We start from the raw sequence: 25,976 nt of genomic DNA on the forward strand, positions 1-25,976 counted from the left end.
ATAAATGCAATATCAAAGAAAAAAAAGTGAATTGAAGGATCAAAATATTGGCTTTTGGGGTACACAAAAATCTCTCTGTGTTCAAAAGATTAATCCACTCGAAGTAGAGAAATCTCTTTGTATGGATGCCTAATAGGCAAGGTAGTGGGGCAATGTTGCTTTTGGAGTCAAGAGAGATGTATAGCATGTCATGGCCAACCTTAGGGATTCTGAGTGGCATTTTTGAGAAAAAATATATGCATTTGCACACGCTTCAACAATTATCAACAGAAAGTGTCTTGATCCAATATTTGATTCTCCTCCCCTTTTGAGTGAGTTCCTCTCTCAGTGATAACATTGGGTCACTTACTAACCAAAGATTCTTAGTTCAAATTAAGTTTTTATCCTTGAAATGTTTGCAACATTTCACCCATAGAGTCACCAGATGTTGTGACCAACTCACACATCACCCCCATTGTTGATGGGGACCCTGATTTTTTCATTTTTGGGGGATCTCTTTTGGTCTTGGTAGCTCTATCTCTAGTCTTCGAAAGTTCCTTATGTTTTGGATAAGAAATAATAAGTTTTGGTTGGGTCACATATTTAAAAAATTCCATTACATTTTCAATTTTGATTTCCCTCCCAACTCATGACTATATAGTAATATGTTGATTTTGGACCCTTTAAAAGTAAGCTAGAAAACCTACACCTTTGTCAAGCTTCTATTTTGAACACAGTTTAATTATGAAGAGAAATCAAAGGGCACTATGAATGCCTCAAAAATAGGATAGAGAATTTGAAAACCCACAATTGAGGACCTAAGCAACATCTTGAATTGGTTAAGTCTAGAGGACCAAAGCTCAACAGCGATCAACTTGAAAGTGTATAAATAATGGAGTCCAGTGGATGGGTCCATATGTGCTTAGAGTGTGGTGTAGTATGGAAAAAATATTGTTATTCGAGATTGTGGAGCTATTTTACCTATTCATGCCCAAAGGGAAAAGCTTGAGAACCATAAAAATGATCAAAGTTTGAAAGAGTGGTGACATCATAACCCATAATCTATATGTGCATAACACCTAACAACATTGACTTGACCATTCCATGTGGTATGTATGCAAAAAAAATTTTAGAGGAGGCATATACTAAAGTTTCATATCTATATAATAGTCAATTGAGGGCATCCAAAATAAGGCGTACAAACATGCTGAGGACTTAATCCAAGTTCTTAATGCGACACTAGCCATCCTTTCCGAGATTTGTTGTATGGAGGAATCATATGAGGATGAACACATTTGTTAGGCCAAGATGATCTCATACTTGCAAGATTTGATGCAGATACCTAGCCAAATGTTGATCAAAGGTGGGGTCATTTGAGAAGTGTATGATTTCACTTGATGGTATGGTGTAGTGCTCAATGAGGAAGGAAATGTTTGAGCATTTTATTAGGGAGCTCATTTGATTGAAAGGGATAACTGAGAATATTAGATAGGAAGTCTCCAACATTGTCACATCATTTCTATCGCAAAGATTGGTTGAAGATGAAATAATTGTTAGGGACCTGAAAAGAAAATTGGAGGAGTCTTCCACTTGAACTTATTCACTAAAAATGACTCTGAGACAATATTCAATGTTGATGAGTTAGAGCCAATATTGGGTAGATTTCATGAGTTCAAACAACGAGGTCAAATATAGGTAACACATGCATTTAATACATAGCAAGCATGCATAGTGGTCATTTATTTCGCCCTCCTCTTCCTCAACAAGCATGCTTAGTGGGCATTTATTACCCACTAAGGTAGTAGATTATTCTTAGTTGGTCAAAGTTAACCTTTGCATTAATGTAGATTATTTCTTTTCATAAGCCTAATTAGGTCTGAGTTGGCAAAATTTGGGCCATTGGTTATTGTTTTGATTTGGGCCACCCATTATATTCGAGGACTTATATAAAGGCCTCACTTGTCATTTGTAAAGCAATGGAACTTGAGATTTTTGCTAAGAGCTATTGGGATAATATAATTTCATTGAAGTTTGGTGATAATCTGAAGTGCCTCAATGCTTGCTTGGTTTCATTATTCCCTTATTTATATTATATTATTTAGATAAGTGTTTTGATTGCAATGGCAAATATGATGGTGTTTTGATGAGTTACTTTTCTTCATACTTTTGATAGTTTTTTCATTGTAATTCATTGTGCGAAGTTATCCTGAACCTCATATATAAGTATGCTTAACTCTTGTCATTCACATAAACTTTATTTTAATGGTGTTCATGGTGGTATGAAGATCATTTGCACAAACCCTTAAAGATTGCACTAGTTAATGCGTAGTTGTGATTTAACTTGGCAAAGTGGAGCTTGGTTATTAAGGTACATGTCCACGAAAGCACTATCATTTATTGTCATTACCATTAGGAGTAGAGTATTATTTCTAAACTTGTTCTATTTTCTTTCCTCAAATTTTCATGAATTTTTTTTTAAATGACTTAATTGCAAAATCTTTCAATAGCTCCCATCTAGTATGATTTGAAATCAAGTTGAATGAAGTAAATGTAAGGCCCCTTGTGATTTTCAACAAATCACATCAACCATTGAGCTTATCCACAATCAAGACCTAACACAAAAGGAACCTTGGAGTCTATTGTGATGTGTTATCTTTCATAGTCTTGGCATGCAAACAATTTTGATCAAGAGAGGATAAGATTTTTTGGTATTTTGTTCTACTATTTGGCAAGTCATAAAACACCCAACAACAATACACCGCAAGCCACATCTCCTATGGTTGTATCACTATGCTCTAGTTGTTGCTCCTATTCATTGCTTGAACTAGTGTCAACTATTTTCTCATTAATGTTGAAACTTCGAAAGTGACCTCTACATAATGTTATTTGCCTTTCCCAAAACATTTGTGACCTCCCAAGGCTTATTGCAAGAGAAGCAAAAACTTATTTGTCATCTCAACATCTAACTAAGGTGGTGTGTGGTTAGGTTGATTGAAGTTCTTGTATAATAGTTTGTTACCCTTGAAATTCTTCTTTTGGAGTTGATGTGTAGGACATGAAGTTTCAAGCTCAAGTGCAATATAAGCAGCATCTGATAGTGTCTTAGGTTTCAAAGTGTTCACCAAACCTTATAGATTAGCCTTCAAACCCTTTGTGAACAACATTACAACACTTTTTCTAACAAATACCCTTTTATAACTCATTGATGTAACTATCAAAATCACCATTTTATCTAATCAATATAAGAAAATACACGTCTACATCCTTCCAGTAAAATATAGTAATCAATTTGTTCCTAAACAAATCACAAGATTGAATCAATGCATGGTTTTGTGTTACCAAACAATGATGCCACCAAACATGCGTTGCGTCTTTCCAAATGGTTGTAAACTTGATTGGATGGACAACCTTCTAGTACAATCTAGTAATCAATTTGTTAGTAAACTTGTTACAGGATTGAATCAATGCATGATTTTGTGTTACCAAACATTGATGCCCCAATCATATATTAGTTCTTCCAAATGCAAGGTCGCAAACTTTATTGTCTCTTCTTCTAGCATAGGTTTAAGATTCAAAGGGGTTTCAAATTTGGTATCTAGGCACTAGTTGTGCATTTTGCACTATTGTCAAAATTAGAAAAAGTCAATTTACTCAAGGCATGCCAATACTCCTTATGTGGGCCTAGAGGTCTTTAATTTGTTCATTTTGTATCCTTTCCTATATTTCCACTGGTTCATGCATTGGTTTAATGTTATTTCTTATCCAACTTCGTTAGTGTGGCTATGGTACTCATCATGTACTACTATTACAAGACAATGGTTGTTCCTAAGTTCTACTACTTCTTCTTCATCCCTATCTGTGAATGTGGGATAAAGACCTACTTGAACCACCTGTTCTAACTTCTCTTTGTAGATTATTCCTTTGATAAGTAGGAGTTATTCTCTGCATTAGTGTTATCCCCTGTACTATTTTGATCTACTCTTAGAGAATTCATAATTAGTGACATTTGACCAATGGTTATAATCAACTATTGTTGTGACTACAAAAACTGTTGCATCATTTTTTTTGTCTAGTGCTACATCTTTCAATATGTTTTGTACACTATCTTGATCAATTATCCTTCAAGTCCTACCTCAAGGAATCTCACTACATGAACCCATCATTGTTTATATTCCTTGTGTACCTCTATAATGTCCCCATTTCCAAGACCAATTTTAATAATAATAATAAGCTAATATGAGATAAATGAATCAATAAATATAATATAATGATGATTGCATTTGATAAAGTTAAATAATGCCCGATTGAATTTAATAAACATTATTAAAATAAAACTAATAATAAATAAACAAATATTAAATATACCATTTATTGTTATACTTTATCAAATTGATATAAGATTATATTATATCAATTGATTAAACATTAAAATATTAAATAAAGAAATAAAAAAATAGAAATTATTAAATATTTAAATTATAATAATAATAATCAAATTATAAATCCATTACCGTAGATATTATAATACATAGCAATCCTTATTATCCAACACCTGATTCCTAAGTTTTCACAATAATATCAATAACTATGGAGATGACCATTGGGAAGAGTTGTGACGCATCAAAGGCTACAAGAGTTGTCGATCACATCTGAATCAGGAGAAGGGAGAAATAAGACAAAAATCATCATTGAGAATAAAAATCATAGATAAGTACACAAGATGAGCAGGGAAAAGGAAAACATTGACAAGTTGGAAATTCACATAACTCGGGACTTACATAAGGAAATCTCACGCTAGAGGCGAATTGAACGACCAGGAGAGATATATTGAAAATCTCAGGAACACATTGAGATAAGAAGATGAGGAGATCAATAACATACCTAAGACATCATAGTCAAGATAGCTTTACTCAGCAGTTGGATCACAATCTGAGATAATTCATCGAATCTATCTATTCAATATTAGTTTTGCATAATAAAGCCATTGCCTAATGGACTCATATTGGTGGCAATAATTGTGTCAAAGCTAGCAATTCCTATCTACCCCATTTACCGGTCTTCTCATCCTTAGAGGAAACTGCAACCAGTTAGTTGTCCTCCTTTGAAGACACTATCATTACACATCATATACAATAGTAATATTATCGTAAGAGTATTCCAATCTTCGTGGCTAATCACAAGAGTGGAGTCATAATTGTAAGGAGAATACCAAATCGACCTATAGCATCAGGTCATAACTAAACATAACAAAGATCATAGTAGCCATTATACCAAGTACTAATTAATTGGTAAGACTAATCTAATAGAAGATAGAGTCATTTGAGGTAGAAGAATAGTAATCACAAAGAATTATCTCTTAATTCTAAGTCGCCTCAAATAGGAAACATTACAACCTCCAAGTGGCTGCCTTGTTGCTAACGTAGTCGTGAATGTATCATTTTCAAGATATGATTTCAGAAACTGAAATTGCTCTTTGGATAGCTTTTTAAAAAACTCATTAGACTCATCACCAAATCTGTATTCTAAATGCAAATAGTAAGCTAGAAATGTAGCCTTTCAACTTCAAGGTAAACTATCAAGATATAATAATAAATAATAATATCTACAACCTATCAAATCAATATTATATTTATTTTTAACGAAAGCAGACCGTATATAATTTGTTGGATTTTGAGTTATATGGTACACCCCATGGGTAGCATACTAGTCTCTATTTATGCATAGGCAAAGAACTAATGTTTTTAGTTGTGGTGTCAATTAATCTTTACAACCAATTTTTTTTAAGTTTTTAAAGTTCAAAAATCTATTTATTTTTTAATTAATTTTGAAACTACAATTTCTATTTTTTGATTAGTCAGTAACAATTTTCTTAGAGGTAATATTAATATTTCCACTCCAAAAATTAGAAAAATAAATCTGTAGAATGTTCTAGAGGGGAGAGGACCCAGTAGTGGTGAGGGCTAACTTTGTCAACATGTAGCTGCTGCATGAGATGTCATAAGACCTTCGTTTTTTTTTTGAAATGTAAAATAGACATTGAACTACCTACAACTAAGGTTTGAAGGTATGACTCATCATGCAACTCGTTAAAATAGTGCACCTAGTGAAATGTGTCTAAAAAATGACTTTGTGAACATTCGACCAAAGGTTAATCAAAAAATCTCTACTAATTGAATTTAAAATTATCATTTGTTGTTAATAAAGTATTGTATAACTATATGAAATGTAATATATATGCAACTTAAATGGACCAAATAGTTATTATTAATCATAAATATTTGTTATATATAACTTTTATATATGACACAAAAGAACAAATACTTCAACATAAAAAGATTATTTGTTGTTATAAAAATAACACATTATTATATAAAATACAACCTATATCCAACACATAGGGACCATTAGTTGGACACTAATTTTTTTTAACAATCTCACACATTTCATGAGAAAATAGAAGGCATTTATTGGTATTCACCTTTTATATTTGTGATGATACATATTATTGATATGGTTTACTTTATGCATATACATTGTTGCCCCAATAGTGGTACACACAAGAATAGTATGTGTACACTAAGATATCAATGCTTATTTAAGTGAGCATATTATGTTTTGGGTGACATACATATATTAGATAGCTATGATATTTTGTTTAAGACAAAAAGTTATTTATTTCACTCATTAATGAATTCATTTATTTATTTTTTCTATAACACTTATAAGTCTTCATGTGTTCAACAATTGGTGTATTTTTTACCAACATTTAGATTTTTTTATATTTACAAATAGATCAATTAATTACAATATATAGTAAAAATGTGTTGGAAGATTAGAATCTATGTTCACCATAAGGTGATCCATTATTAGACCCCGCTCCACTATTGGGTCCGCTCCACAATTTTCTTAGGGGTAATATTAATATTTCCACTCCAAAAATTAGAAAAATAAATCTGTAGAATGTTCTAGAATACTCTATTGCCGTCACTACCCTCTGAGCGTGTAAAACCTTAAGCACGAAGAAAATTGCCATTGTAATCCCTGTGAATCTATGTGCACTATGCGAACAATACTTCATATGAGAGCTTTAGTGGAAACTAAGAATTCATATGAGACATAGAATTCTCAATGGGAATTTTAGTTCTGTGATGTTACTAGCCTTTTCTGAAATTGCCCCCAGTGGGAACACCCAGCGGATCGGGCCACGGAGTTAAGATAGGCGACTCGGTGGAATCCATTACAGGCAGATTAGTTGTGGTGGGATTACTCCCCTTGTGGCCCGTGGTTAGGAGAATGGAAAAGAAAACCCAGGCTGCTTCAAGTTTTGACAGAGGCGGCGTCAGTGGATAACTGGAAACGATGCAAATACACCTCACAGGTACACTTGAAAGGAACTTATCGCTGCCAAAAACAACTTAATCCCTGCGTTGAATGATGAATCAGGAATCAAAACGATCGAGTAGTTGAATGATGAATCGGGAATCAAAACAACTGAGTAGTAGAAGTGAGTGTTTAATCATTGCACTCCAAGACACTGCATCTCGTTCATGCATTTTGTCAATGGTGTTGTGAGTTCATTGGATTGCAACTTATGTGAAGATGGCAGTGTCAGGGACATTTTAAGACCAGCTTAACTACAGTTTGGGCTGCAAAGGCGCAGTGAGGTGTAGGAGTTGGAGAGGCAATTCCGAGGAGTATGGAAATTGGGCTGTAGGTTGGCTTGTTTGGTCAGTCTCAGTGCGGTGTAGGATGGTGTGCAGACATTATCCGAGGTGAAATCGAGCTGCTACATGGTGTAGATCAGTGTGGGCTGCAAGGAAGCAGTGCGGTGTAGGGTCTCTTTATTGCAGATCTGAGGTGAAATGTGGGCTTGCACAAGGTAAGTCCGTTGATGTTAATCATTTGGGGCCATTTAAGATGGTGAGGTGTAGGATTTCATGCGGGTGAGGTCCGAGGAGCAATACTGACGGTGTGACAGGCAGGCTTGGAAGTCGTGGTGGCGGTCTAGGCAGCGGTGTCATGGGTCAATGGTGTTGGGCGATGTGGAATCGTGAGGTGTAGGTTGATGTGCAGGGCATCATCCGAGGAGAACGGAGTGGGTTGCGAGAGCAGTGCGGTGTAGAACTTGCCAAGGGTGAGTTCGAGGAGAGGAAACAAGTACTGAGAAGTCACTAAGTTCTGGAAGTGTATTGGTGAGTGTATTGGTGGTTGGATGTGAATGATTTCTGAGTTGATGTGTTGGGGACGAGTGGATGCAGGGCATGCCGAGGGCTGGCCAGCAGTCAGTCAGAATGGCACAGTTGAAGACCGGTTGCAAAGCCAAGGTTGAAGGTGATGACTTGGGAAAGTGGATTTGGGAGCTGCCAAGGGCAGTTTGGCGTAAGATTGTGGCTTGAAGAGATTTGGGTTATGATCTGAGGAAGGTTGTGCAAGTACTAGGCATAGCACAAAGGGTTTGGAAGTGAATCGGTAGGCAAGTGTTGGTGGCCGAGTTGATTTGCAGTGTGTGGGGACGAGTTGGGTGCAGGGCACGCCAGAAGGTTCTTCAGCAGGCAATCAGAGGGGCACAGCAGGAGTCAAGAGGCCGAAGGTTGACCGTGTGAAGCTTGGGAAAGCTAGGTGACTTGCGCATCGAAGGGGTGGCAAGTGTGTCTTTCAGTGGATGTCAAGAATGGAGTCTTGGACAGTTGAAGGTGGAAGACAGGACTGAGTGGAGAGGAAGCAGTAGTGCTAAGTTTCAGAGGTGTCATCAGGGATGATCGGCTCAGTGGAGTTAGACATGGATATGGTTTCATGCAAGTGGGTTCAGTATCAGGGATGCTGACAAGCACCAAGTATGTTGTGGAAACAGAAGGTGTGCACCGAAGGTATGAGGCGATGACAACAGCCAGTGTATGAGATACAAGACATCTGTAGATCTAATGTGACAGGGTGACAGTGGTGTTGGCGTCGAGGACGTCGCCTGTTTTTAAGTGGGGGAGGATGTAAGGGGCTGGTGATTCGCGATATGAGACCTTGAGGCCGGATGGGCCTGTGCTGCAAAGCTGGGTGCACACAGGTGTGGTGTAGGCAGACGTGGGTCTAGCCGAGGTGTAAATGGGACTATGTCGTGTGCTGGGCAGACATGGTTGTGGTGTAGGATCTTGTCCGGGACATGATCCGAGGTGTAGCCTTGGGGCTGTGTTGCGAGTGGTTCCCCTCCAACATAGTTGTGGTGTAGGCACGGTGTTGGATCCGAGCCGAGGTGTGATCTTGGGACTGTGCTATGAGATGTTCCCTCTAGCATAGTTGTGGTGTAGGCGAGGCGTGGAGCCGAGCTGAGGTGTATCCGCGGAGGGTAAGTGCCGGTGTGCATGAAGGATGGCTTGGAGAGTCCATCTCCCTCGAGAGGGTCAAAGCAGAGTAGTCCCTCCCTCTGGTCTCTGGGAGACAGAGGTGACGCGAAGTCTTTAGGAGCAATGAAGTGTTGCTCCGCCGTTACGCAACGTGGTGAGGTTTGGTGTTATGACAAAGGTCCTTGTCTCAGTGTAGCAAAGAAGCTGGATCAATGTTGACAGCTCTGGGGGTTGTCCAGTGTCTGAAAGCTAGGGAAGCGATTTTCCTAGTCCTGCGGTAGGAGGCAATATGGTTTGTCCGAGTAGGAGCATTGTGGGCTTGAGGTTAGTTGTGTGGGAATGGTGTCGTTGCGCTGGATGGCTAAGTGGTGCGGTATCGGTTGGGTGTGGCCTTGGGCGCACATCCTGGGTGCTTGGTTGCATGGGTTTGCATTGAGGTTGGATCTCAGAGACCGTGGTGGTCAAGTATGGCAAGCGGGACGTAGTGTCTCGGAATGGCCAAGGAGATGCCGAGTCAAGTGGGCAGATCGATGTCAGGTATCCGAAGAGGTAGTCGTTGGGCATGACTCAAGGAGGTGAGTCATGAGGGAAGGCTAGGAACAAAGGCTTGTGGTGCATGAGTGAAACGAGTGATGCAGATGAGTGAAGTGGTTCAGAGGTGAAGCTACGGAGTGTTCACCGAGTTGGTTCAACCGGCCAGCGTCCCACAGGGTGGGTGGATCATGGAGCTAGGGTGTGGAACTCAAGTAGGTTGTGCAACGCAGAGGGATCCGTGGATTGAGCATGAGACGGCGTGGATGCATGAGGAGGTTGGTTTGAGTGCACCGGGTGTACGAGGACATGATGTTCACCAACAAGGGCATGTAGACATAGACTGGGGTGTCGAAGCAGTTGGGGCTCATGGTGGGGATCCAGAGTTGGCTAAGGTTGACGGTTGTTCCGTGGGGAGCAAGGGTTGGGCTTCCGTGGGCTCTATGGGGAGCTAGGGAGACTAACAAGTGATGGAGTGCCGTGGAGGCATGTTCATGTTAAGGATTGGACTGGAGGACTCTAGGAAGTTCAGAGAGGTGCCATAAGGATGCCGAGTATACCGTGCGGGTGTGCGTATGAACCAGGAAGTTCAGATAGGTACCGTGGAGGTGTCGAGTATGCACTGGGTGTATGCGTAGTGAGCTAGAAGGTTCAGAGAGATGTCAAGATGGTGTTGAGTATGCTTTGGAAGCATATGCATGAGCTAGGGAGAACTCTTGGGGGTCCAAGTCAGCCAGTGTGGATGCAGTGTTCAGCAAGGGAATCTAGGAGGTTCTCGATGCAAGGTTGCAGTGGTGCAGCGTTGGGCTCAAGGAGTCAAGTGAGTTGAACATGAGGAGCTCTGGGAGCTCGGTGCATTCCCGAGAGTGGCAAGATGATCATAGAGGATCATGATGTGGTCAAGAGACTCGTGGGAGTTGAGATCACTTATGTGGCCGATGTCGGAGTAAGGTGGGCTTATGGGAGTCGCCGAGGCGAAGATATCAAAGGGCTAAGTAGGGGTTCAGCGCTGAGGTTGAACAGGGGTAGAGCCAGAGGCTCGAGGATGCGTGCGTGGAGCACCTAAGGAAAAGAACCAGGAGTAGGATGGTTCGGCATGCGCTTCTATTCCGCGGGAGTGTATGTTTAGGCAGTCAGATGCGTGGGCATTTGATGAAGACAGGGAGGCGTAGTCTGGGTGAACGAAATGGTCGCATCTTATGGTGGATCAGAAGTAGGGATCGCCAGTGCCGCACGTGGTTTGGAATGCATTTTTCTATGCAACCACATTTTGCATACATATCGAGCAATCCAGCTCCCAAAAAGACATCGCCTCCGACACCAGTCTTCACTATGTTACCATGAATCCCTTTTCTCTCCTTTGGAGCCGGAAAGCTGGCACAAGCCTTCAATACCAGAGCAAACATATATTTGTCTGGCCAGAATCCCTGCTCTCTCATTTCTTAAAAAGTGCAATTGCCTCATCAAAAGGACCATTGGTTGCATAACCCTTGATTATTACATTCTATAAGAGAACATTTGTTGTGGACACTTTGTCAATTACTGTACACTGCTGCAACAAAGAAGAGTGCAAACTTCCTCTGTAGATAGCTTTGTTTTGCCATTGTCAAAGAAATCCATAATGGCAGGAAAATCAGACATGTATCTCAGTCAAATGGTTGAACTTTAGCATTGCTTAAACTACCAACATATGGCTCTCGTGCTTTAGTATACACTAATATATAGTATTATGGATCACAGGATAGGCATAGAATGAAATAATTGGATATGTTGTAATTGGAAACCTTGGAACTGTTGGTATTATTAGTCCCTGCTTTATTTATTCGACAGCAAATGCTATTAATTTTTAATATTTTTTAAAGACAAGTGCAATAGACTAAGGTTTGGAAAACAAATATTTTATAAATCAATTTTGATGAGTTATTTCTAAATTTCTGATGGGCTTAAACAATTTGCTAGGTTTATACTTATTTTCATAAATAAAAAATCAAAACATAAAATACGTTTTGGCACTTGTTCTGACAACAAATTCACGGTTGCTTATTTCCTCCTTGTACTAATAGTTTCAGTTGTGAGAGATATATTATACTTCCAAACTTTAAAGCTTAAAAATCAAGTACGCTAAATCTATTTTTATTTTCAAAATTATTATTTTTAAATAAAATAGTAAATACTAAGTTTAAAACTTATATTATTTTTAAGATTAAAATTTACATTATATTAAACTTTTATGTTTATGATGACAAATAGTTATTATTATATAATATAAATATTTTTAAAATAATATATTTAAAGTTAGAACTTAAGTGAAGATTATAATTTTACTATATTATTAAAAAAATAATAATATGTTATTATTATAATTATATAATTTTTAAATAAATTAACAATATAAAAATTGTACAAAGATCTTTGTAAGCATAACATGTCATTTTTACTTATCAATTATTATTATTTTAGTATAGAAATTAATAATAATAAAATATAGATAAATAATTTTATAATTGATTGTAAACTAACAATTTCAAATTTAATATTTTTAGTTCTCCACACTTTCTTCTCTCCTCTATGCCTATCAATGTCTCACTTTTTCTAATCTAATTAAGCATATTTTTTCTTCAATCTATCTATATGTCTCTATCTTCTTTTCTTTTATCTTATTTTCAACTCAAGATTACTAAAAAATCTAAAAAATCTCATTCTTATACTTAATATCTTATAATATTTAAAAACTATAATATGTATCACCATAACATAAGGCAGGGACTCAAGCTCTTCTAGAGCTCTTGTTTATGTAAAGAAACTCATAAAGTCCATACTTGTTATCTTGTCAAGCCCAAATAGTCTTATGACCTTAGAATCTACATGGGATGACAAATCTAGAGAACTCGATTAGTATGCATAACCGAAATTAAATGTAATTTGGCAGTCTCCAAAGAAAATGGAAGGGAAAGATTAGTACCATTTTGGGCAATACCAAGCAAGTAACAATGTCTCAGAAAACAATTTTTTAATCATTTTTTAATAAATGCATTTATCCAATGATGTTAAAGACAATTTTAACTCATACTTTTCCTTTGTCAACTGAAACCTTATTGAGGAAATCCCACTAGACTTGATTAAACTAAATTCCATCATCACATGCATATCACACATGCGATGTTATAGTTGAATCCAATGAAGTGCAGTACATATGAGAGTTATGGTCAACTGTAGTTGCATTGGGAGTATCCTTGCCAGTTAGAGGTTCTCACATAATAAAAAACGGAACTGTGTGCTCACCTAATCATCACATAGTATTTGACATACAAAAGCACAAGAAAAAATTAATTGGGAGAATTAAGAGATTGAATTCAAATCCACCAATCTTAAAGACAACTGACTGTATGATAGAATCAACAGTACAATTATGAGCGCTTAACAATCCTGATCGGTATAATTGATTTATGTAACAGGCCCAAATAATGTGAAACTGAAAATATAAAATGAGAGAGCAACAATATAAAATGCTGAAATTATTGACTCAGATCATTCGGATACACACAAACTTGATACTTTAAAAATGACATTGAAACGATACTGAATAATATACTGGAATGATATGAATAACACTTAATCATTACATTGATGTCTGGGCATCTTTATATAGTTTTATTTTCCTTTACAGCAACTACTTCCCTTACAACAACTACTTATGGGAATAACTTCCACAACTATATATTGAACTAATTTTATTTATCTAATCTAAACACAAAAACTAACCTAATTAATGTAATAAACCTAACATTCCCCCCTTATTACATTAATTCAACAATCATTTTTGCTAACCTAATTAATGTAATAAGTCCAACATCCCCCCCCTTATTACATTAATCTAACAAAATTGAAAAGCCTTCACCAATATTACAAACTTTGATGAAGCTCCATCTTCGAAAGTAGTCTGCAACTTCAGATTGCAAATCCTAATCCTGAAGTTGAGCTCTTTCACCAATCTTTGAAAATAGTTGAGCTCTTTCACCAATCTTTGAAAATAGTCTTGCAACTTTAAATTGCAAAGCCTAATCCTAAAGTTGAGCTCCTTCACCAATCTTTATGCGCAACTTCAAATTTTAAATCCTAATCCTGAAGTTGCCCTCATATCCCAACTTCAAATTGCAAATCCTGAAATTAGCCTCATAAAAACATTGTTTCTACCTCTTTTACACAACGAGACATAGTTCCTCCACTTTTTCACATCTCCATGGAGTGTGCTTGATGCCTCCTTTGGTGTTGCACATGAGACGTCTTTCCTCCAAAAGTCCACATCTCCTCCGAGTGTGTCTAACGCCTCCTCAAGTGCCGTAGAAACAATCACCACTAATATGTTTGGACATCTTTCCTCCAAAAGTTGACATAGTTCCTCCACTTTTTCACATCTCCATGGAGTGTGCTTGATGCCTCCTTTGGTGTTGCACATGAGACGTCTTTCCTCCAAAAGTCCACATCTCCTCCGAGTGTGTCTAACGCCTCCTCAAGTGCCGTAGAAACAATCACCACTAATATGTTTGGACATCTTTCCTCCAAAAGTTGACATCTCCTCCAAGTGTCTCAAATGCCATTCTTGAAATCTTGCCCCCCCTCACTCAATAGAAGGACAATCACATAGCCAAGCCCCCTCTTTTCTTTAGGGACACAAATCTATCAATTCCCCTCTTATCTTCAGAGAGGAATTGGCCAAGCCACACAAATCTATCAATTCCCCTCTTATCTTTAGGGAGGAATTGGCCAAGCCCCAACTTTACAGGGACACAAATAATTGCTTCTCATGCAGTAATCATCTCTAAGCGAGAAGCTAGCTTGAGATGATAAAAATCCTCCAACCTCCATTGCCTCCAGCCTCTGATTTTATTCACATAAAATAAGGTTTGGTCATCCAAAATCCATTAAAAGAACTCTTCTCCCCATTGAGAAACCTGCTCTGATACCACTGTAACAAGCCCAAATAATGTGAAACTGAAAATATAAAATGAGAGAGCAACAATATAAAATGCTGAAATTATTGACTCAGATCATTCGGATACACACAGACTTGATACTTTAAAAATGACATTGAAATGATACTGAATAATATACTGGAATGATATGAATAACACTTAATCATTACATTGATGTTTGGGCATCTTTATCTAGTTTTATTTTCCTTTACAGCAACTACTTCCCTTACAGCAATTACTTACGGGAATAACTTCCACAACTATATATTGAACTAATTTTATTTATCTAATCTAAACACAAAAACTAACCTAATTAATGTAATAAGTCCAACAATTTATACTCATCACCTTATGTTAAAACAGAAATTGAATGTACACTGACCGAAGCATCTCATATATATGGCATAAAAGGGCACGAGACTAATTATTTCTGAGAATTAATAAAATTGAATTTAAATCATAAATTTATAATCAACACTATATGTTGATAGAAAATAGAATCTGGATCTATGTTCACCTAAGCATCTCATGGTATTTGGCATACAAGAGCACAAGAATAATTTAATTGAGAATTAAGAGACTGAAAAGCCAACCAAACTAGAACCAACAGTACAATTATGAGTTCACAAACTCTACATCTCTCCCGTTAATTTATACTCGTTATTATACAATAATATCTTCATAGAATTAACAGTACAATTATGAATGCACAACAATCTATATCTCTTTTTTATTTGTACTCACCTTGAATACAACTAGAACTTCCCTAAGAACTGTTTTGGACGCAGATTTTAAACATCTGAAATTTTTTGCAGAATTTTTTCCTTCTAACAATGCCTCCATTTCCTATTTTAAAGGAATTATTTTCCTCAAAGTTTGTCTAAGAAATGGAAGGCTTGATTATAGCCACATAACATTTTGAAAATGAGCTTGTTTCTTCAAGTGCAAAGATCATGTTGAGTGCGAAATTGGGAAAATGCAATTCAACATGGACATGCAACTTAAAGTTGGGTCTGTTAAATCAGTATCTTCACACTGAAACCTCACATTCTTTGAGATCGTACTTGAAATAAAGTCATTGTAATCTAGGAACATCCAGAAATAACTGAGTGATATTTCACTTTGTTCACTGAAGTGTATGTATCTTTCATATAGCTGCTTCAGATTCCGCTCAAAAGTGGATTTCACTTCAAGCACCTGAAAGATTTAAGAGTTCTATCATGTATGTTTTAAGAGCATCAATTACATAAATATGTGAAAAATGGAAACTTGCATCCCAAAATGATATTTAAAAAAACCATATTTTACCATGAGTCGTAAATCTTACTACAGATAATGATTTTAAAAGGAAGACATACTGTAGAAGTACAAGTAAAGATTATGAATCAGACACATCTGAATAGTAGTTCTAATTTCTAATAATAACAATGCTCTCAGACCTGAAAGATGATTTATGCTTCTAAAAGTCTAGTACTATAGTCTGTAGTTGCTAAAAACAAAAATGATTGTATTAACAATAATCTCTTAAATAGAGTTTACAGAAGTAAAAAAGCAAAGTTGTCTAAATAAAGACCATCTCTAAAAATAGACTAAACTAAGGAAACTCAAAAAAAAGCCTAAATGACTATTAACTAAGGTTCTAGAAGAATGAGCTACACTTAGCAAGAACCTAGGATACTAAAAATATCAAATAATCTAACACCTTCACTTCATGGTCATTCTATCAACTACCCAACAGAAGATTGTGCATGTCTTGTGGTCCTAAATGCTTCAAAATATTCTATGTTGTTGAGACCCTCCCTAGATCTGCAGAATGTCAATGATAAAGAGTAGTCTAGAAAAAAACAGTGAAGGTTATACTCTTCTATGGAATGGTCTATAACAAGAGAGAAGAGCCTACCATTGAGATGAGTCTGTTGCAAACCCTCCCAAAATCTGCAAAATGACTAATCTGATGTTGAATAACTAAATTGTCTTTCCCTAGAAACAAAGATACACACTAAGAACTGTCACAAGTTTGAAGAAAAATTGGCAAACTCTCTGAAATTTTTGCAGATGAACTGGATGCCCAAAAATTGACTACAAGATACCATGATTTGAAGATAACAAAGCATTGTTTTTCGGAAAAAATAGGAAAAAACCTAAAACAAAAAATACCATGCAAACTTTGTGAATTTACAAAAACCAGAAATGATTTTTTCAAGAGGAAAATCAACCAAAACCAAACATGTTTTTTGGGTTAGAAAAATCAATTAGAACCGAACAAGATTTTGGAGGTGAAAAGTCAAACAAAGGAAAACACAATGAAAGACATGGATCAGAGAATACAAAACAACTAATTTATGAGGAAAAAGATATAAAACCCAATAGAAAAATTTTGATGAAAAAAATATTAAAACCCAATCAATATTTTTTGAGGAAAATTTCCTGAAACCCAACAGATAATATTGAGGAAAAATTTAAAATTTATTAAAACTCTCCCATAATGGAGTCGTACCCAAATTGGATCTCACTCTGGTACCATGTAATTGTTAAAAAGAAATGATTGTATTTACTATTAACAATACACTCTTAAATAGAGTTTATAGACAGCATAAAAAGTATTAAGCAAAAGGAAAAGTTGTCTAAATAAAGATGTCTGAAACATACTGAACTAAGAAAACTCAAAGTAAAGCCTAAATGACCATTAACAAGCTAAATTTAGCAAGAACCTAGGATTCTAAAAAAATCTAATATAATTGAACTTGTTGTCAACAACAAAAACATGCAAATGAATACTTCATTGAAACTAAAAGAATAAACCTTCACTTAGTTCCTCAAGGATTATCATAGTCTACACCCTGCTCATTTTTTAGATAAAATGAGGAAAATATGACATGATAGCTTTGTCATATCTATGGAATTGAGCTGCAGACAGTATATGCTAGCAACTCCACATTCCTGAGGCAATTAACTTTTAGTTGAGATTGATTTCATGATCAATGAGTTATTGTATATAATTTTTCTAATAAAAATAACATGACCCTCATAAATTCGATGCAATATTAACCACCAAGAACAAATCACCCTAATATCTAGATGAGAAATATTTTACCTATCAGTGAACGCTTGAATGAGATAGCAAAGGAGGACGCGAGAGAGAGAGAGAGAGAGAGAGAGAGAGAGAAGTGGGGGGAGCAAGGGGAAGGGGGCAGCCGGGTGGGGGATGCGGGTAGGAAGAAGAGAAGAAAGAGCAGGTAAGCCTTACCCTCTGGGTGCACGCTATAGCTGATACATCATATTCTATGCTCTACATTGCATCCATCTTGAAATAATATCCTCACAAGTGTCTTCTGGTTGCTTGTATTAAACTATTATTTTAATACTCAGTATATAATTGTCAATTTAGTCTTAAGCATAGACTTTAGGAATATTCTTTGATCTTTTGATTAATAGGTTGCAAGTCCTATCTTGTTATTTGTCACTCGTATCCTATTTGGATAAAGCATTTTGTAATCTTAATTAAGGAGACTTTTAGTCTTAACTCCTTGTTTGATATCGAATTGGTAAAAATCACGTATTATGTTATTTGTGATATGATATCATAGTCCAAGTCAAGCTTTAAGATGCATAACATGCCAAAGGAGCATCATATGAAATCATATGGTACAATTTGGAATTGTGCAGACTCTGCAGAGTATAGTGTCAGGATTCTACAAGGGGAATCGTAGGGTTTATATGTGAAATAGAGAAATTTTCAATTAAAAATTGTGTTTCTGTCAAAAATCACTTCTCTTTTTAGCTAAAAATGTGAGAATTCTGTACAATCATGTGTCTTTTAGGACATGAAATAGCACAGCTCAATTGTGTCAATCTGTTAATAATATTCATCATTTTTTTCATATTAAAAATAGTGGCTGTAACATGATTTTAATTTGGGTATTTTTTTTAAATCATGTATTTTTTGGCTGCAGATGGAAGATTCAATGGCAATTTCTTAATAAAAATTGTGAGTTTTAAACCAGATCATAGGTGTTCCAAACCAAATTGTGAGTTGGATTATCCATCATTGTCTCAATTTGTATCTCATATTTAGCAAAAACAAATGCTATATAATTGGCAAGGAATCAAATAAAACCATCATTGTTGGTATCAAAGATCCCGATTTGTATTGATCTTTTGATATTGGATAGTTTTAGGAGCGTGCTTTAGCACCCAAGAGTACATTTGATATTGGTACACTATGGCATCAATTGTATGGGTGCATCAACTTAAACTAGTTCTCTCACTTGGCATGTGAGAATTTGATTGAGGGATTATCTGACATCCAACAACAGACCAGGGTTCTTGTGGGCCTTTCTAAGCAGGGAAGCAGCACAAACATTCTATTCAGATAGAAAGGCTAAGAGAGTCTTGACAGTGCTACACCTGGTTCCTATAGACATTTGGATCAATGAATATGGCACCAATCCCTGGTGCCATGCATTTTTTTTGTTTGTTGATGACTTCACTAAGAAAATGTAGGTATTTTCTTTAAGACAAAATCGGAGGCCCTCTAAGGAATTTCAAATTTTCAAAGCATTGGCAGAGAAAGAGTCTTGTAATAGAGGTGAATTTTGTCCGCACAAATTTGAAGACTTTTGTGCTAAACATGTATGAAACAACATAGACACCACCCTATACTCCACAAAGAATTGAGCAGTTGAGAGAAGTATATGCTAGAGAACATGAGTGTTCCCAAGAAGTTTCGTGCTAAGGCAGGTTACACTGCAGTTTATGTTCTCAATTGTTCTCTGACCCAGCCAGAGAAGGAAAAGACCCAAAGCAAGTGTTCTCTGGAAAGAAACCCAACGTGAGTCACCTTAAGGTCTTTTTCTCTATTGTATATGTCTAGATTCCACATGCAAAAAGAAACAAGTTAGGGTACAATGAAAATCATAAGGCCTATAGGTTAATTGATAATGATATTGCTTCTTGATCTTCAATAAATATATATATATATATATATATATATATATATATATATATATAGTACTTGATTAAGAATCTAGGCCCTTCCAACTTTCTTCAAAGATCAAGATTACTAGACTCGATTATTTAGCCTAAAGATATGGGTATTTAACTTCCATTCGCTTCACCAGAAGGTGGGGAGGATTCTGAGCATAGGTCTCCTAGGTACCTAGGTAACAATACCAGAAGAATCTCATTAATGATAACTTTGATCAGCATCCCAATGACAAAGAAGGTAGCCCATGCCATGGTGTCAACAATGATTTGGCTTAAGAGGTTCCTAAAAAGAGACCAAACTGGTGGGAAAGCATCATTGGTGATGTTCAGGATTGTAATGATCGAGTGTTAAGTATTGAGAGGCAAGAGAAAGAACACAATTAGCTTCACTCGTATGGCCAATATTCAAGGAGTTTATGAGCCCCAAGAATCCCAAGAATTTGTGGAGTCAAAAGGAAAAACTGAATAGAAAAAGGCCATGGAAACCGAACATAAGAATCTTATGAAAAATATGACTTCAAATCTTCCACCCAGTTGCAAAAAGGTTCTCACAAAAAGAAGGTATTGACTATGAGGAGACCTTTACTCTTCTAGCAAAGATGATGAACATTTCTTTAGTTTTGGCCATGGCAGCTCAGTTTAGCTAGAAAGTCCATCAAGTGCACATATATGCCTTCCTCGATAGGGACTTGGAGGAAGAAGTGGACATGTCTCAGCCTCGTGGTCTTTGAGTTGCAGGAAAGGAGCATCAAATATGCAAATTGAAGAAATCTCTATATGTTTGAAGTAGGCACCTAGAGCATGGTACATTAAAATTGACAGGTATTTGGTTGACCATGGATTCAAGAGGAGTCCTTTGATCCAACTATGTATGTCAATAGCATTAGAAATGAGATCATTCCATTTGTCATTTGTATAGATCGCATCATCATTATTGGTAGTGAGGCCCATTCCATTGAACAAATCAAATATAATCTTTACTCATAGGTGGAGAAGGATGAAATAAGAGTTCAACTACTACAAGAAGATGAAGGGAAAGTGTAAACTCTCCTAGTATAAGTTGTTCTACAAAATTGGAGAAACTTTGATACTCAAGAGAACACTCTTGCAGGTACTCAAGGAGAAGGAAATGACACAAAGGAGAGCACTCTTTAGGACCAATTGTAAGCGCAAAGGTAAGGTGTGCAAGTTGATTATCGATTCAGGTTCACAAGATAATATGGTGTCTAGGAAAATGGTAGATAAGTTGAATCTAGAAACGGTTCCCCATCAAAACCCCTATAAAGCCTCTTGGGTAAGTGGGAGTCAATAACTTGTGGTGAATGAACAAGCTTATGTTGATGTTCAAATTGGGGAATATAAGGATAGGTTCAATGTGACATCTTGCCAATGGATTGTTGCCATTTGCTTCTGGGAAGGCCATAGGAATTTGGATAGGCAATTATTATATGATGGACACATAACTGTCAAGAAGAATGTTGACACCATTGCAGGAGAATGTTGAAGCAAAGCAAAAGACTGCCAAGATTATTTTGATGGGAAAAAAGGAATTTGTAGGCCTCTTGAAATAGAGGCAGAGTGAGATTAAGGATGCTCCCAAGTAAAAAATAGTCTGATAACCATGTCAAACATAAGCAAACAGAGGAGCAACACATCTGCACCAGTACAGGAGGAAAGACAGAGGTAAAGACTGAGATAATAGTCCTAAAGAAGTCCTAGAAGAGGGTTTTAATGACAACTCCAAGTGGGATAGACAAGAGGGGTGGTATTGTGGTTGGAAGCCTCATGGTCTCCTAGTTGATAGAAGACCTAAGGGACAGTCAGATCCTCAACAAATAAGCACAGTAAAACTACCACAATCAGAGATGTTGGCAGCCCAACATGAAGCCAGTGATTATGTGGCAGTCAGGGGTTATGATGGGTTAAAGAAAGTGACTAAATTCCAACAATCAATAGGTCTAAGGAGGTGGATCAGAGAATCTCAAAGAGGACATTTGAATGCAAGTCTGACAACAGTGGCAGGGATCAGAAAAGATAAGGCAGCTTCCATACGAAGCACCAAGTGGCAGAATGGTAGAAATGCTTGTTTGGTGTAGAATGTCAACTGATGGTGGTGTTGGACGTGCAGAAGGGTGAAGATTTCAAGGACCTTCATAAAATAGGTCTAATTGGAGGCCTAAATAGTAAATTGGTGTGCAGTCCACTGTTGGTGCCACTGTCTCAAAAGACCTCACTCCCATATTGACATATATTTCATGTATTTGTAAAAGATACCTGAAAATACATCTAGATTGTTCCCATGGTCAAGGTATAAGGAGTTTTGATCAAGAATCCAAAAAATAGGCTACTAGGCTTGTAGTCTACACAATGCAAGTAGTGATGAATGGGGTGTTGAGTCTTTGTGGATGGTGAACTTGGGTCATGGTGAGTCTTTGCTGTTGTGCGCATCCCAAAATAACAAGTTTCCAAACATTGGTGTTGGGTTCTGTCTTGTTACCTTCCCTGGTCATAAGTGAAGTACTCCTCTAGTTGAACAATGGTGGATCTGGGTAACCTCATCCATTCCCTCTCTGTCTGATCAGACCTTGATGTTTGTCTGATTGTTGTAAGAGTCATTGATTCATCCTTGGCCCTCTGCATCATAATGGTATCAGAGCAACGAAGTTGACCCTTGCAGGTGAAAGTTTGAAAGGTTGAAGAGTTGAGGACAAGATTCTCCCAAGGGTTAGCGTAGCAGTAGCTAGGGAGTTGAGAGCCCTAAGAGAGAGGATGGAAGTCTTAGAGGCCAGAGATAGAAGGAGATGAAGGGTTGCTGACATAGTAACACAAAGACGCGTCCCCCCCTTTTTGCCCCACGTCCTGGAGATGGGGACGCAGCGGGTGATGGAGCCTTCATTTTACTGTCTCCACTTATGCTTCTATATACAGATGTTGCTCCTCTTGACCTAAAGATGTTGCATGCTTTAAACATTGTTAGTGGTAAAAACTATGTTTGAAGGTAGTTTCATGAATTCCTCGAGAAATACATATTGTTGCATATGCATATTGAAGGTTGTTTCACGAATTTCTTGAGTAATACATATTGTTGCATATTGTTGAATTCCACAAGGGGCATATGTTGCCAATAAGAGCCACTGATGGAGCCTTAATTTTAGAGTCTCCACTTATGCTTTTATATATAGATGTTGCTCCTCTTGACCTAGAGATATTGCATGCTTTAACCATTGTTAGTGGTAAAACCTATGTTTAAAGGTTGTTTCACAAATAATGGTTTGCTTCTCTAGAGATAGTTGTAGTCTCATTTTGCCCCCAGGGGGCATATGTCCCAAATAAGCGTCACTAATGGAGCCTTGACTTTAGTGTCTCCACTTATGCTTTTATATACAAAAGACTCATTCCTAATCATTCAACGATTCGATTCACGGTTCCCAATTTTTTTGGAACCGGTGAATCAGTTCGCGAATTCATGGCATGAATCACTTATTCATGTGATTCATGCAAAAAATTGCATGAATCACTTCTATGAATCGCAAAAAATCAGTCGCACGGGTAGGGAAAAAGTCAAGTCAAATTTTAATGTGAACACATATAATGTTTTTTTTTTCCTTTCCTCTTTGTTTTAACCCTAAAGAGCCTTCTAATTGTTTAGCATGAGTAAAAGAGAGGAGAAGTGAGAGAGAAGAGAAAAATAAACCAAAGGTTTGCAACCAGCAAGAAGGAACACTGCCAAAAAAGAATACGTCTACAAATACTCATAGACATACATGTACAAATATTGATAGACATACATTTCATGGATCTTGGTTCTTCTTCTTACATACATTTATGATTTGATGTCTTATGGATCTCCATCTTGCATACAATCTATGATTTGACTCATTATGATCCTATTATTTCTATTTACTTCAGCTACAATTTACATTTTACGTGTAAAGTAGTTACGTATGTGATGGATTTATCATTTATATTCCATGTTTATGTAAGCTTCTATTTGATGATGTTATAATGTGTTTAAGTTATATTCAACAAAGGGTGCATTAAATAAGTTTTAAATTGTTACAATCTCTAAATTTCAAGGGTTTTTTTTAATCTGCCAATTCGTGGCCGATTCGATTCCGATATGTGGCTGATTCGATTCTAATTCATTGTCGATTCGCGATTTGATTCGGCCTTTCCGATTCTGATTCTCGTTACTTTGGTATAAATGATCATAAGTATGACTCAAGGGATCTTGTTGGCAATATGGCAAGATAGATGTATGAGCGTTGTCATTTATGGCAACATATTTCATTAGGGCAGTGGGCTCTTCTATATTCATTGTAATTGCTCTACCAACTCTGAACAGGGTTGAAGCAACTCCTAACAAGGTTGAGGCTTTTAATAGGGCCTAGTCCTCTAACAAGGACTCGAGACGCCATATGTATTTGATAGACTCCTAACAGGGTCAATATCCTTAACACCATTCTTTTGTTTAGTGGATCGTTTTGTGGGTATGATCCCCACCAGAGATTTCTCTTGGCTAGGGTTTCCCTAGTTAACAAATAATGGTGTTATGAGTTCTCTCTGTGTATGGTTATATTTACTGTTCAGTATTGTTGGTTCACTTTCACATGCAAGTTATAAAGTAATTAACATCTAGTTGTGGGCAAAAGTTTGTAGAATACTAATTCACCCCCCCTCTCAGTATTATCTATTTCGAACAGATCTTCCATTCAGCAAAGACCACATTGACGAAGCAAAACAAATAAGTATTGTCTATAAAGGTGATCCACCTAATACAGGTCTTAAATATGGGCAAAAATCTGTGGTGATGAAAGAAAAGCATGCCATGATTAGAGGGAAGGATTTGTTACATGGTCAGAATCGGATGTTCAATAGAGATAAGGATCAAGGTTCACTTTTTGGGGGCAAGGGGCCACCCAATTTCACTTTGCATCAAGGTAAGCATGAATATGGTCTACTTCTTCAAAGATAGTTGGAGTCTCATTATGCCCATAGGGAGCATATGTCTCCAATAAGAGTCACTGATGGAGCCTTGATTTTAGTGTCTCCACCTATCCTTTTATATAGAGATGTTGCTCCTCTTGACCTAGAGATATTGCATGCTTTAACCATTGTTAGTGGTAATAACTATGTTTGAAGGTTGTTTCACGAATTCCTTGAGTACTAAATATTGTTGTAGACATGTGATGAGCATTTTACTTATTGACAAATCACACAAATCAACAATCTCTTCTTATATTATCAACCCCTACCTATCGTATATCTCCAAGCAACTCCCTTTATATCTCCCTCGTTGACCCCTATATCTCGTTCCATATATCCATCTTGGCACTATTTATGTCTCCCATCAATGTGCTTTGGCTCACGTCCACCACTTCTCTGTCAGTGGTAGGACATCAAGGCAAGCATCAGGGGCCCTAAACAACACTTGCACCAAATCATTAGAGTTCTCATATACAATGCTCGGATTAAATAGACTCATAATCATTTAACATTTAGGTGTGACATAAAACTGCCAATATTATGAAATGTACATATGAGACTATATGATCAAATATTTTCAACAAAGTGTATATAAAACTTCCAAGTTGTGAATAGATATCCTATATGTCTGCAAAGTGTCATCGAAGTACCCTTGTTTTCCTCATTCTTCATGTAACAGCAGAAGGCTCTTACTTGTAACTATGGAACTTGCTGATGAAGAAAGTGACAAAGAAGAAGCAAAGGGGAAGAGCAAACTCCTCAAGAGGACGAAATGAGCCAAGACAATGCAAGGATGGCAAAGCTCATTAAGACGGTTAGAGTAGGTGACAACAAAGCTAAGGCAGATCTGCCCATGTAGCCAAGTTGGACAAAGAAGAATTCATAGGTGGAAGCTAAGACATGCAGGGATATTAATATTGCAAGGGCTTCCATTTCTTCAGATGGGGAGTTGACCGAGGTACATAGTAGTTATATCTCATATGTAGAGTTGTGTGAGGTCAATAGCACACATGTAGTGAGTGATCTTGTGGTTGGTAGTTCTGATTCAATTTCCTATCACAGTGCAGTTAGTGAAACCGAGAGCTTGCATAGGAGGCACGGGTTACAGAGGCATCATGTGACCAGTTTGTTGAAGGTAAGCGACAGTGACATCTCTTCAACATTCGAGCATTATGATGCAATCCGT

At 36.9% G+C, this 25,976-nt stretch overlaps 1 protein-coding gene across 3 annotated transcripts in view; it reads right to left on the minus strand.

Moving 5' to 3' along the window:
- Positions 1–15,440: 15,440 nt before the first annotated feature.
- Positions 15,441–25,976, minus strand: part of LOC149553254 (Spc97 / Spc98 family of spindle pole body (SBP) component) — a 159,522-nt gene continuing 148,986 nt past the window's right edge. For all 3 annotated transcript variants that reach the window (XM_089788715.1, XM_089788716.1, XM_089788718.1), the window contains one exon: positions 15,441–16,015. In XM_089788715.1, the coding sequence (XP_089644841.1) occupies positions 15,770–16,015 (246 nt within the window). In that variant the 3' untranslated portion in view covers positions 15,441–15,769. The remainder of the gene's footprint in view (positions 16,016–25,976) is intronic.

This window comes from Cupressus sempervirens, chromosome 6, assembly GCF_028749045.1.
Source record: "Cupressus sempervirens isolate cs-2001-9-10 chromosome 6, ASM2874904v1, whole genome shotgun sequence".
Lineage (NCBI taxonomy): Eukaryota > Viridiplantae > Streptophyta > Pinopsida > Cupressales > Cupressaceae > Cupressus > Cupressus sempervirens.